Here is a 14,756-nt window from a genome sequence, read left to right on the forward strand (position 1 = left end):
CTCTTGTCTTCATTAGTGTTATTAGCAAAATAACTTTCTTAAAATAGCATTAAAATAAATATGTAATTTTAAAAAATTATATTTTATCTTTATTTTGTTACATTTCTATATTTTTACAATATTCTTGAAGTTTAAAATGGAATTTTATTTATTATATAGTAGACCCCCCCCTATAACATGGGTTCATATAACACGAATTCGTATAACACGGCAAAAATATTGCAATCGTGTTCGTATAACACGCTAAAAGAGACTCGTCATCGCTGACTCGTGTTGTGACAGGATTGGTCGAATCTGGACCAATAGCGGATATTATACAAACTCTTGAGTTTAAACGAGCACGGAACCTACTAAAAAACATTTATTATCCAATGCCATAAGAATTATATTTTTATTAATGATGTGTCCAAAGTTAAGTTATTTTTCTACGAAAAATTCACTGATCAGGAAACACGCGCCCACCGTTCGACGAGCCACTCCACGACGAAAACAAGCTTAAGCAATGGCGTCGTCGAACGGTGTGCACTCAGTAAGTAATCCTACAATTTTTTGTCTATAGCAGGGATGGTGAACCTATGGCACGCATGCCCAAAGTGGCACGTAAGAGAAATCATCTGGCACATAATGTATCATATGATTTCTGTCTTTTTCAATTATCCTTTCTGTTTATTACCCAGTGGCGTAGCGTGGATGTCAGCCGCTCGAGGCAGAGGAAAATTTCGCCCCCCTTAAATAAAATACAGGGAATCCCTACAAGTCAGTACAGACAGTGTTGTTAGTCGCTACAATGAGCAAGATGTCATTATTATACATTCAATTAAAGAAAGGGGATTCTTCAGTTTCGTCACAGAATAAATAATGAAAAATTCCATGCTCATTTTGATCGGTCCGAATTGTAGGTGTAACAAAAATATGAAATGAAATGGTTCAAATTTTTACAAGATATTATTTATTGTGAAAAAATGCCGCCCCTAAAAGTGCCACCCGGGGCAGGCTGCCCCTGCCGCCCCCATTATGCTACGCCACTGTTATCACCTGATCATCTTTTTTTCAATCAGACTTTTTACATTTATTCGTAAGCGTATTCGTTTAATTTTTTTAAATATCATTATTCGAAGTCTAAGATATTGGCACGCATTAACATCTTTAAAGCTAAGTATGCTTACGATATGGCACGCAGACTCAAAAAGGTTTGCCATCCCTGGTTTATAGCATAGTTTATATGGATTATTCCCAAAAAACTTATATGTGATTTGGAAATGTTGAGTCAAATTAGAATCGATTAATTTTATGGAAGAAAACCTTTCAAACAGCAGTAACCCCTAAACTGCACACGTGCCAAGCTGTGATTGGCTCGTGTATTTAAGTGACTCGTACAACATGGATTCATATAACACGGAACCATCGTGTTATAGGGGGGGGTCTACTGTATAGCAATATTGTTTAATAAATTGATATAAAATTTTTCTATATATATTATACAAATAAACATGCTGATATTGCAAATGAAAAAAATAGAATATTTAAATAATAAAGAAATAATATTTTAAAAATATTTTATTATATCGCCAATATGAAAACTTACAATTAAAAATAAAAGAATTACAAAATTTTCATGGAGACAATAATAACAATTAATATAAATATTCTGATTTTTGATATTATGAAACAAAACTTTACAATAATCATTAACTTATAATAATATTGCTTCTTAACATTTACACTTTTATTTTATTTATTGAAATATTAAATCAATCCAAATGCATTATTATTTAATTAAATATTGTTGTAGATTTTACATTTTTAAACAAAAATCAAATAAATGTACAGCTATTTATCAACCAGGATCCTACAGTAATTAATAATCAAAGAATTATTCAAGATAAAAAAAAGAAAGAACTAATGACTTCAAATTATAAATTAAAATGATAATATTTACTTTAAGACCTTTGATATGTTAATTTGAAAGAGTGTATAATATTTATGTAACATATACAAACTATAATTGATAATTTGATTCTCTTTAATTTAATATACCGTATATTAATTATTTTACGAGCAATTTCAAGATTCAAATTAATTACTTTAAACAATGATAATCATATTATTGGAAAACCAACTCATATCAACAGCTAAAGTGTCAAAACATATCAAAATTTGAGTGGTCAATTAGTCAAAGAAAAGAACATAAAAAGATGAAGATAAATAAATCTCAAGCAGAAAAGTGTCCAAAAGAAACATTTAAGAAAGATATAGAAATTCTAGGAAATCAAATGCATTTATTCAATTAGAAATGAGACTGGAAAATATTTAAAAGACGATGAAAAACTAGATATTTAGAAAAAACTTGTTATCAGGCGTATTAAATTAAAAAGATGTAGATAATTTGTCTATGCCAGAAAGTGAGTGGTAAAAAAATATTCAAAACAAAGCTAAATAATGAACTGTCTAAGACAAGATAAAGTATAAAGCTCTAAAACAAATAATTATTACAACAACATTATAATTGCTTAATCTATATATTACAAAATTAGGATAATCTTCATTAAATCATTATGTTAATTACTATATTAATTTGACTGATGCATTTCAGAAATATATAATTGTTGCACTTTCATAACACTCAGCAATATGTTAATCAAATAAAATGCTTATTGTTTTACAAAATTCTGTTTACTATATTTAAATTAAATTATTACAGTATTTAATGTAAGAGGGTTTTGTACAAGTCTAATCACTATCCTTATTGTTTCAGCAAACTTTTGAAAAATATTTAAAAAGTTAAATAATTTATTATGAAAGAACAGCCATATTATTAGTAATTTGTTGTAACAGTTGCCATCAAAAAATACAACTTTGAATTTTGATTTATCTGTTAAATTTATTAAAAATTGAATGAATATGAATGTTTAAGAATATTTTAAATATAAATTATCCTGGATTTCAATAAACTATGAAGTAGTTATATAAAAGAATTATAATAGCTTCATTTTCATAAAACAGACTTTAAATATGTCATTAGATTAACACTAAATTGATAACTATAAAAATGCAACTAATATTATACAAGATGTGACAATTAAATTCCAGGACTGGCATAATAAAAGGACACAAAGAACATATAATGAAAAACCCTTTTAATATGTTTCAAAGTAATCCCCCTGGAGGGCAATGCACTTCTCGCAATGCTTGTACAAGTTCTTGAAACACTCGGCAAAGTCACTTCTGTTGACAGCTCTCAATTCCTTGATCACATTGCGCTGTATGTCCTCCAGGTCGTCGAATCTTCATCACTTCAATGTGATTTTGATTTTTGGAAACAAAAAATAGTCGCAAGGTGACAAATCTGGTGAGTATGGAGGGTGACTCAACTCCACAATGCCATGTTTGGCCAAAAACTCCTTGACAACAGTCGCAGTGTGCGGACGAGCATTGTCGTGCAGCAGTACCCAGCTTCCTCTTGCTGCAAACTGAGGCCTAACCCGACAAATTCTCTTCAACAGTCGATCCAAAACTTGTATAGGTATGTAATAGTCCTTATTAACTGTTTGACCTGGGGGAACAAATTCTTTGTGAATGATCCCCAAGCTGTCAAAAAACATGATCAGCATCACCTTCATTTTTGATTTTTCAAAGCAGAATTTCTTTTTCTGTGGAGATTGTGGTGAGCACCATTCCATACTTTGTCTCTTGGTTTCTGGGTCATACTGGAAACACCATGTTTTGTCACCTGCTACTATGGAATCCAGTAAAGAGGAGTCATCATCAACATCTTGAATGAACTGTTGACGCACTTTCAGGCAGAGGCGCTTTTGGTCCTCAGTGAGAGTGTGGAACGAAGCAGGAGCAGATTTTTCTTTTGCCCAAATCTTCAGTGATGATTAAGCGAGTTGTCTCCAGATTGATACCAGTTGTCTCTGCAATTATCCAAATAGACATTCAACGATCATATCACAGCAAGTCTCTGATTTTTTCGATGTTTTCTGGTGTTCGATTAAGGTCATCCAGGGTGAGCATCGTCCTCAAAGTCTTCCCTACCATCCCTGAAACCCGCAAACCACTCGAAAACATGAGAGCGGGATAGGGCATCATTTCCATAAACTTGCTTGATGAGGGCATACATCTCTGTTGCACTTTTACCCAACTTGTAACAAAACTTAATGTTCACTTTTTGTTCCATGACAAAAATATGATAGCACTTTCTCACAGCAACATGTGAATGGAGTACAGAAAAAGAACGAGTTACGAGACACGAACAAATCTTTGCAGACAAGTAGCCGGATGGTTGAACTATTATGACAAGCTTAGACAAGTTTCTGCACGCTGACACTGCAGCGCTACACGACCAGTCCTGGAATTAAATTGTCACACCTTGTATATAATTAAAAGAATTAAATCAATGATGGCCAAAGAGTGTCTTTCAAATTGCATGTGACTGAAACGTTAGTAGTATGGCTTAAACATATATAAACATCTCAAAGCCCAATAATTATATTAAAGCCAAACCTCTAGTGCCAAATTATTTAGTATTTAATTATTAATAGTAGTGGTAATGTAGCCCGATTTAATCTGGCAACTGTTTTGCTTTAGTATGGCTTAAGCAACATATCTGATCATTTAGATATTTTAAATAAAGAACTCAAATAATATCATTATATCCTTTCAAAAATGATAATAAAAATATTATATTAAAGGAATAAATTGCATATATTAATATCCAGAAAGTCAATAATCTGACTGTCAACAATCCAAGATGTAGTATTGTTATGATATCATTAATATCACAGTTTTATGTTGTATTGCCACAATATTGCTCTTACTGATGTTGACTCCAAAGTGAGGTTCTTGCAGCTTGTGTGGTTGATCACTTGATATATATTTTTGTTAAAAGTGTTTATTTATTGTTTATTGTCAAAAATAATAAGTATTTTGAATGTCTAAGTCATAAGAAAATTTTGATATTTTTTAAATAGCATTTAATGAAATGGCTAAAACAAAGAAACCAAGAATTGTTTACAAACAAAGCATTATGCCGTGCAGTCTCCAAAAAAGTTAATAAAGTACCAGAAAACACAAAACATAACTTTCCTTGTAGGAAGTTTGAGAAATGCATTTATGAATAGCAGGGATGTATCAGGGGAGTACTTATGGTATTGCAGAAACCCCTTGATACCAAAGCAATCAATTTTGTTATTTTAAAATAAAAATAATAATGCATCTTATACAACAAAAAGTAATTTTACAGAAACAGAGAAAAAATTAAATTGATATTTTCTTGTCAAAAATATAATTATGTTGAAAAGGATAAAGCATCAACTAAAGATAATTACATATGAATTTAAAATAACTAATTTCAATAATATCTAGCAAAAATAAGAAATGTAATAATTTTATATCTTCTATTCTTCCTTTGGAATCACACAGAGTATAAATCATATTGTAATTTGTTAATTTATTCAAAATTATCCATTTTCCATCTTCCATGTAACAATTTTAAAGAAAACTAATGAAAAAAAATTATGTAAAAAATTAGGTAACTATGGAAATTCTAAGGCTAAGTGAGTAACATTTTCCATACAATGACAGGAGATACCCTTGTGCCGTGATACTCCTAAATCTATCTTGAGCAGTACCAGCGGTGGGATTCAAATAATTTAATTACCAGTTTTTTGTCCTAATGACCATTTTAAGTATAAAAAATAATATTCCAAATGGTAGTTTATTATTTCATGCAGTTAATACTTTAATAAGAACAATAAAAGAGGTACACAAAACTAGATTATGTTATAAGAAGGAGTTTAAAATATTAAATAATACCTGACAAAAAAATAATAAAACTGTTGTTTAAAATATTTCCACATTGCTTCTTGATTTGTGCCCTCACTTGCAATTTTCTCACAGCTGATGATGGTTGGATAAAAGTGAATTTTCTTCACTTTTATCCAAGCATTATTGATTTATCCTTAACCATCTTTTCACTGTAAGAGTACGTTCCCATTCTTGTAGAGGTAGACTGATTAGACTAACAGTCATTGGGTTTGAAATATTAGAAACAGTTAAGCGACTTCTCTTCTCTAAACAGATCGTTCATCTTGAAAAACCCCTTTCCACTTTTGCTGAACTTATAGTGATTGTTCCGACAATATTTTTAGCTCTTTGAATACTTACAGAAATTGCATAATTCTTGAAATTTTTTAAAACATTTTCCCATGAAATCTCGATAATCATTAATATCAATTTGATAATTAAAAATGTCATTAAATATGAGCAAGTGTTCTTTAGCTTTTTTCTATAAAACTAGTACTTCAATATTTCAGTAATCTGGTTACAAAAATTTGAGAAATTGTAATTTATTCCTATTTTGAAATTGGCTACAACTTGCTTTTAAATCTTCCCAATCCATTAGTCTTTTTTTCAAATTTGTTACAATGTTTTCTAAAAGTCTTTCCCAAGGAAGCCCAACAGATCTAGGATTTTCTACAAACTTTATATTTTTGAACGTTTCTTAAGTAATTAATACATCAACTTTTTTTCATACGGACCCTTTTGCTTTCCAAGCATTTGAAATTCTTTAATAGATCTTATCATGAGTTTTACAGCCTTTATTCTATCTATATTTCTTACTTGCAGTGCAAGAAATATAAATAAAGGAAATTTCTTAAGAAAGAAGAGAAATGTAATTTAAAATATCAACCATCAATGCCAAATCAGTTATAAAATATATTTTTTTCAAGGCCCATACCTAAGTATATTTGAATAAAAATAGTGAGGTAGCGCTGGATAAGCATAACACACAGCTTAAACTACAGACAGCCCATCTTGGTCCTAAAACTCTACCAATCTTTATAATTTCAATTCCAAATTGTTTGGATATTTTGGAAAGTTCAATTTGGTTCTTATTGGATTGATGAAAATTAGCATATATCTTATCAATAAATATTTAAAATGATTTACTTGCTTTATTTCATTTATTAAATCATCTAAAACAAGATGGGGCAATGGTTTAAACAGTGCCATATTATTATGTTCCGAAACTCTTTTGCAATCCTGGTTTCACTCCAGATTTTCTCCAAGCATAATGATGGTATCATCAAACCAAAATCATATTAAATTTTTTTCTAGATAGTTCTTAATAAGCCCAACATTATTTAAACTTTCAATAACTGAAGAACATATCGTCTCTACATCTTGTCTTTTCAATTCAACTAGTTGAACAAAAATTGTTAGTGATGTAACTGAATCCTCAACTTTAAGAAAAGTATAACTGGTTGTAAGGAACTGAGTCCGAACGTTATTTTTATTTTATTATTATTTCCGTTTTATTATCTTTTGTTTGGGGTTTATGTTTATTTAGGACAAAGGTTCCCCACCACTCTCTTGTTAGTAATGAAAAATGAAGATAAAACAACTCACAGAGAAATAAGCGCCATAGGAAACATCTTGCGCACTTGCGCTGCCCAGCGGAAGTAACAGTCCGCAGAAAAAAAATGGAGGGGGGAGTCCCCACAATCACTAGTAGAGAAATACTTGATAAACCGTCTTAAACATCCCAGAAAATTATGATAAATATTTTGTAAACGGTTTATAAGCTTTGTCGGAAACTTAAAGCTGCCAGAACAGAAAGTTAATGTTAGCAACTAAGTATGTAAATAAGAGGAGTAACTCAGCTCAAGTGTGACGTCACCTCACAGTATAAAACCCGTACGTTAACCAAAGAAGGAGAGGTGATTTCCAAACCGAGGTGAGTTCCAAACAGAGGTGAATTCCAAATCGAGGCGACTGTGAGAGCGAGGTAGATTCGAAAGCGGAGTATTTTCTGATAGAAGTCCAGATTGATAATTGGACGATCCAAGGTGTTAAAGAGGAGTTCGATTGACGATTTGACGATATCGAAAGGATTGAGGAAATAGTTTCTTCGTATAGTGAGGTGACGGATAGACGTTTAATTAGTAAGAGATTTTGTTCATAGTTTCTAAGTATTTGATTTGTCGAATTTCAAAGGGGAAATTAATATTAAGTTAAGCTAAGTAGCTGAGTTTATTGTCGGGTTGACTTGTTGATTTTCGTTAATAAATTTTGTTTGAATTATTGACATTTGTACGTAGTACGTTCTAGTTGCTAATTAAATATATTTGAACTTTTGATCTGACTTGATATTTGTCGTTATTATTACTAATTTTTCGGTGCACGCTTAAAAGCCCAGGCCTGGCAAACTAATCTCGAATCCGCGTAAAGTACCCGTTAGGTTAACGGAAGTTTCACCGACCGTAATTATAGTCGGTTTCCTAAGCTACTAAAATTAAGTACTTTACATGGTTTGCATGATATTGTTAAAGTTTCGTCAATAATAAAATATATTTTCATGATTATTTTCAATAATTTTATTAAATATTTCTTTTTAAATTTTCTTTGCAATGAAATTAACAAATGCAAGGAAATAAAAATGTAGTATTTCATCAAAGATATAATGAGTTTTATGAAATGAAAAAATAAATATTATAAGCATAGTTCTGTCAATTTTTTTTTTTATTTATGGACAGAATGAACATTACTACAGGAGTACACTGTTGCACAGATGAACATTAAAAAAGAGTGAGGAATGTAAAATATGTGATTTCCACATTGGGCAGCTGCCAGGTACCCACCTCAGACAGAACTCTGATTTCAAGTGCTATTTTAACAACCAGTTTCCCAAACTCAACAAAAAATTAGATACCGATTCTACCAAACTGGTATGAACCAGCTGAATCCCACCACTGAGCAGTACCCATATTCTCAAAATCTTACATCACTGATTAACACAAATACGGCGTATTTGTGTTAATAAGTGTAATAACACAACAATTTTCCTGAATTTATAATTTGTAGCAAACATGTACTTAGTTTATATTTAATGTATTTTGTTATATTTGTTGTTTATGTAAACAGTTTCTCAAATCACTTTAGTACTTTCAACTTCAAACACTTTTTATATTTTGTTATCACAAATCTATTATTGTAAGAATTAAAGAATCCTGAAGATAGTCTATGAAGTAAACCAAATAATTCTGTTGTCATATTGGTATGGTTTTGTTCATTGGTTTTTATGAATATGTTAATATCCAATAAACATAATAATTGTAAAATCCATATCATTTTTTTTGATAATTATTATCTTGGGTTTAGTGAGTTATACTCGGTTGACACCGGCTGCTGTGTACTATGCCGGACGGAGTCAAGGCATAACAACCAAAACAAGACAAAAATTAAATAAGTTTGTCAGTGTGTGTGTCTGTATTCAGGAATTTCCTAACAATATGACATACATCACACTACAGAAGGCCACTATATTGAATATATGTGTTTCTATTCAACTCACAAATGTTCCCAGTCTTTGTGTAGTGGTGTGGTATGACACCTGTAGAGGAGGAATGACAGGTATAATAAGCACCCTATCCATCCTGCACAAATGCCTTATTATTATTATTATTATATTACTATGTTTTATTATTTTATGTCAAAATACATCTTGAAAAGTATATAATTAGTATATATTATTTTAATAATCTTTACCATTCATCTTCATTTTTATTTTATCGTGTACTTGATAACTGTTGATTGATTATTATGCTTACTAATACTTAGAAGATAATATTTAATCTCAAATATACTATAAAACTACTTTGTATTTAAATAAATTTTAAAATATACTTACCAGCTATAGTCTGATGAGATTTTACATTTCCATTTTCAACATTAAGATGATTATTTGCAGTTGCACAATTAGGAAGTGAGGGAGCAACAGTTCGTGTAACTGTAGCCACAGCAGGTGTATGACCTAAACATATCACAGCACTGTCACCACTATTGGCAAGATCAACTGAGTTCACAGTTCTGACTACAGTACTGGGATTCACAACACATTTTGGGCACTCAAGCCCATTCTTAGAATTTGGTGACTTTAAGTCATAGCTGTCGGACAGCACACTAGACAAGCTGGGATTTATCACAGATGTGGACTTGTTATTACTATCTCCACCAGAAGATACAGCTTGCTTTATCTGATGTTTAACTTCATTTTTCCGATTGCTGACACGACTTTCTCCCTTCCCTTTACATGAGGCACTTCTTGTTTCATCTTTGTTGCTACTAAAATCTTTTGATTTTGGTTGAGATTCAGTCTTGCCAATAGTTGGTTTCGTACTTTCTGAATTGTAAGATGTATCCCAGGTCATAAAACTATTAGTGCTGCTTTTTACCCTATGTAAATCATCGTCATCAGTTGCCTGCCTTGTAATATTTAATCCCTTTACACGTCCAACTAAGGGTATATAGGATGGATGTCTGTCTAAAGTAGGAGTAAGATTTGAAAGTGGTAGACTGGGAGTTATGTGACTTGTAGGAGGAAGAGAAGAACCAAGTCCATATCCTGATGAATAATAAGTAGGATCTAAATGAATAAATAAAATAGTAAATTATTAAACATTGTAAAAAATTTTTAAATTAAATTGTTATTTTTTTAAATCAAAAATAAGAATCATAATATACCAATTATCACATTATGCCAATAAGGTATAATGTGAGAATTTAATTCAAGATATATTTTATTATATCTATATTCAATATAAATTAAAGTTTACACAATATTTCAATACTATTCAACAAAATATTATTACATGAAACCTAACAAACTAGTTTTTAATTAAAAATCAGGAAAAAGAGATAAAAGAGAACAGTTCATTGTCTTAAATTCTCATACATTAGGTACTCATAAATTGTGGTCATATTCTCTATACATACAAATTGCCAGAGAAACAAATGGAAAAAGAAAAGATCTAGTTTCTGTACTAAAGGACAAACAGTAGCATAATATGAAAAAATAATGAAATTAAAGCAGAAGTAAAGAATATTTTGAAGATCTAACTATAAGAATTAGAGAAGATAACTGTATAATACAGAATAACTATAATTAAGCCTACTATTCAACACTGTCTAGAGAGATATATAGCAGTTCAAATTCAGTGTCTTAACTCTTGAAGCACACATGCAGAATTGGCATCATTTCCATCAAATAGATTCTCAAAAATGGCATGATCATGGCTATTGCTGTCGATCTGTAGTGATATGAATGACATTTTGCATGTCATAGGCAGTGTTACACCCAGAAATATGTCATAATATATATGAATTATGCATATGCTGCATATTTTTTCTGCTGTTAGCAGTGCCACAAGCCCTATGGTGATAAGTTTTGAAAGTAAATTTTCCCCATCGGATCTCACCTCAGCTTTGAATAAGAATACTTTATGATCATCTAGGGCAGTGATTCTCAAAGTGGGGTCGTGAAAAATATTTGGGGGGTCGCTGAAAAATTGATGCCAGATCAATTTTTTCAAATATTTTATAAATTTACTATGGATTCATGTTTAGAAATAATAGAGATAAAAAATATATAAAATAATTTTTACTTAAATAAATTGCACATATAAATAATAAAAATAATACAAATATTTAAATACGAGCCAAACCCCCTCCCTCCGGGATATTTTTTGACACATACTTATTCTTCGGGGGTCCTTTGAAATTTTTAAGTGCAGAAGGGGGGGTCGCGGTCCAAAAAGTTTGAGAAACAATGATCTAGGGCATTACATAAAAAAGAGAAAGTACTGATAAAGATTGTATAAAATTGTGATTTCCATTGGGATAGTTTTCTTAGAAAAATAAATATTTGAGAACACCTGTAAATTAAACTTGTCAAAATACAACATGGAGAACTAAAATAGATTATAAATCTATTAATAATAATTTGAAAACATATTAAATAATTATTTAATTAACCAATATACTGGAGTAAGTATTAAATATTGCTGGAGTAAGGTTTTTTTTTGCAGGTCAATGTCAATTAAATGATTAATTAAATAATGGAATTACCTCAATTTACAAACAAAATGACGACATTAACTATAATACTAACTGTAGCATAAAACAGTGAATGCTTTATGAACTTTTCGACAAAGATACTAGATAACACACTGAGAAAAATTATAAAAAATACATGAGATGCAATATAAGTTTATGAAAGGCAATGAAACATTAGACAAATTTTTATCGTCAAATAATTAATTATACGAGAAAATTCTAGAAGATATACTACGATAGAATATGAGCGGTATAATACAGGCATGGGCAAATGCGGCTCTTTTTGAGTTACATGCGGCTCTTGCCGAAAGTGCTATCCTTCCCAGCCTTACCATACTATCCGCCACGACAGTACAGAACTGCAGTTCCCATGCATTTTGCAAAACCTACATTTTGGCTCCCACTGAACTCTTGCTTGCCCACCCCTGGTATAATATATCGATGTTTGACGAAGAAGGAAATATCTGAAACATTGGTCAGAATTTTAAGAGAAATAAAAAAGCATCAATAACATTAAGTACAACTTTGGAGATTTGGAGCTGTCTGAATTATAAGTTAGCTTATATCAAAGATAATAAAGACTATATTAGAAGATTAGGAAATCGGAAAATACTGTTTACAGATAATCTAATTAAACAGAAAATGCAAGACAAACTATAAAAAAAAGAATTTGGTTACGTAAAAAAGTAAACCAAACGACAGCCTTAATTAATTGGTCTATTTTTGCTACAAATAATAATTAGAAATTAAGTAATTTGGTACTAGAGGTAGACATTAGGCACCATTTCTTATCAAAATTAATAATTATAATAATTTAATATAATTTAGATTATTTAACTTCTAATTATTATTTGTAACAAAAATAGCCCAATTAATTAAGGCTGTCATTTGGTTTATTATTATGTCGGGTTTTGGGATGTTTATATATATATGTGTAAAAAAAGCTTGTGCAAAAACAATGGGAGGGATGATAAGTATTAAAAAAAGTGGACAAGTATTTGTGATAGTTAGAGACGAAGTCCTAAAAAAAACATAATAGCTTAAATATCTAGATATTGTCATCAGTGCACTAGGAAAATTCTACACAGAAGAAAAGAAAAAAATTAATTAGAATAGAAAAAATGGCAAGAGATAATATCATGATGTATATATGATAAGAACAATGCTATTAACAGAAGCAGAAATATAAAGTTTAAAAATTAATGAAGAATTGATAGAGAGAATAAAAATGAAGATAATCAAAATGCATACTGAAAGTATATTCTTCAGTTTTTCTTCTAATGATAGAAATTAGGTAAAAACCACAAGTAATCTGCATTACAGAGGAAATAAAAAAATGTAAGAATGAGACAGTATGCTTCTATGGTGGAATAAAAAAGTATAGAACCAATAAAAGAGATTTATGAAGAACAAATAATAAGGAAAATATCATGGAAAAGATAAAAATTAAGATGGAGCAATAAGAAATCAAAAAAGAATTTACAGATTAAGAGGTACAAATAGAGATAACAACATCAAAGTAACTAATTTTTAAATTTTGGGATAAGGTGAGGAAGAAGATAGCATCAAATTTCCTTTCATTCAAAAAGTTCTGTAGGAAATGGAAAAGTTGCTAATCATTAGAGTAGCATCTAGAAAATATAAGAAATAATTCAAATTATCCTGAATTTCTGTAATTTTCTTTGGTTTTCATCACAGCATGTGGATGTTCTTTTTCTGGATGAACTATTTCATTTTTTTTTTTAATTTGTCAGTATTAGATACTTTCAGCAATTGCCAATCACAAATTGTTTAATTGAGACAGATTATCTTTAGATGTAAAAGATATTTTAGAGTCAAATAGTTCATAAGAAAAAATGGTTTTGCTATCTCATCAAATACACAGCATTATCTTTTCTGGTTGTAATTTAATTTTGGAATCACTGAGATGGCTTTTCTTATCATACATTTTTACTGAGACTGAAACTTTTTCACTAAATATTATCATAGAGAATCTATTTTTTGTTCCATTATCAGTATAAAAAATTTTCTTTTTCCCATGAAATGAAGTATGTATTTATCATTTATCATATTTTTTCAAATAGTCTATAATTTGTGTTTTCGATTATTTTTATCGCAATCTCTCAAAATTTTAAATGTTTTTCTTTTGCAATTAAAGAACTGTATTTGGTCGTCATAAACTTTCACTAGTTGTCTTTCTTATTTGCTGCATTGTTTACTGCAAAACTGTCCTTATAAAACTTTGCAAGCTATTTATAATATGCTCTTTGTGCCATAGTTCCTCCTCCAAAAACTCAACAGTTTCCATAATTTGGTATGATTTCTTCTCCCTAATTCTTCTAATCTCTATAATTTGTAAATTTTTTAAAATATAGTTATATAATTCCTTTCTAGAATTAATATAACATTACATGTCTTAACAAGCACTTTTTCATTCATGTCGAATGTTGATTACTTATAATAATTCATTTTGAATGCCATAAAACTTGATCTGTCTATGATCACTTTTTTGAAGTAAAAACACAAAGAAAACTGACTGCTATATCTAGTTAATAAACATATCCACACAATATTGGGGGAAAAAAGTACTTGCTTCAGCTAGTTTTTAATAGATAACATATAATTTTGTTTTCTTTATCTTTACAAAATAAGAAGTGATGATTAAAATTTCTTCATAAAAATGTGTTTGTTAATTCTGTGAAAAATAACTAATCCAATAGTGCATCATGCTCCTCGTTTTATGCTTATTGTGTTTATTTTTATTTTTACTTCAGTTTATGTATTAACCTCCTTTATTTTGAGATGAGATAATTGTTTTGGTTCATTTTACTGGTTTATTTATTGAAATATTCCATGAT

The 14,756-nt window shown here is 30.0% G+C and overlaps 1 protein-coding gene across 1 annotated transcript in view; it reads right to left on the reverse strand.

The window, feature by feature from the left end:
- The window catches only part of wge (winged eye), a 162,202-nt gene that overhangs the window by 82,688 nt on the left and 64,758 nt on the right, over window positions 1–14,756 (reverse strand). Inside the window, 1 exon segment of the mRNA XM_067282285.1 lies at window positions 9,695–10,429. Coding sequence (XP_067138386.1) covers window positions 9,695–10,429 — 735 coding nt within the window.

This window comes from Centruroides vittatus, unplaced genomic scaffold (assembly GCF_030686945.1).
Source record: "Centruroides vittatus isolate TY-2023 unplaced genomic scaffold, ASM3068694v2 contig_950, whole genome shotgun sequence".
In the NCBI taxonomy this organism is placed as follows: Eukaryota; Metazoa; Arthropoda; class Arachnida; order Scorpiones; family Buthidae; genus Centruroides; species Centruroides vittatus.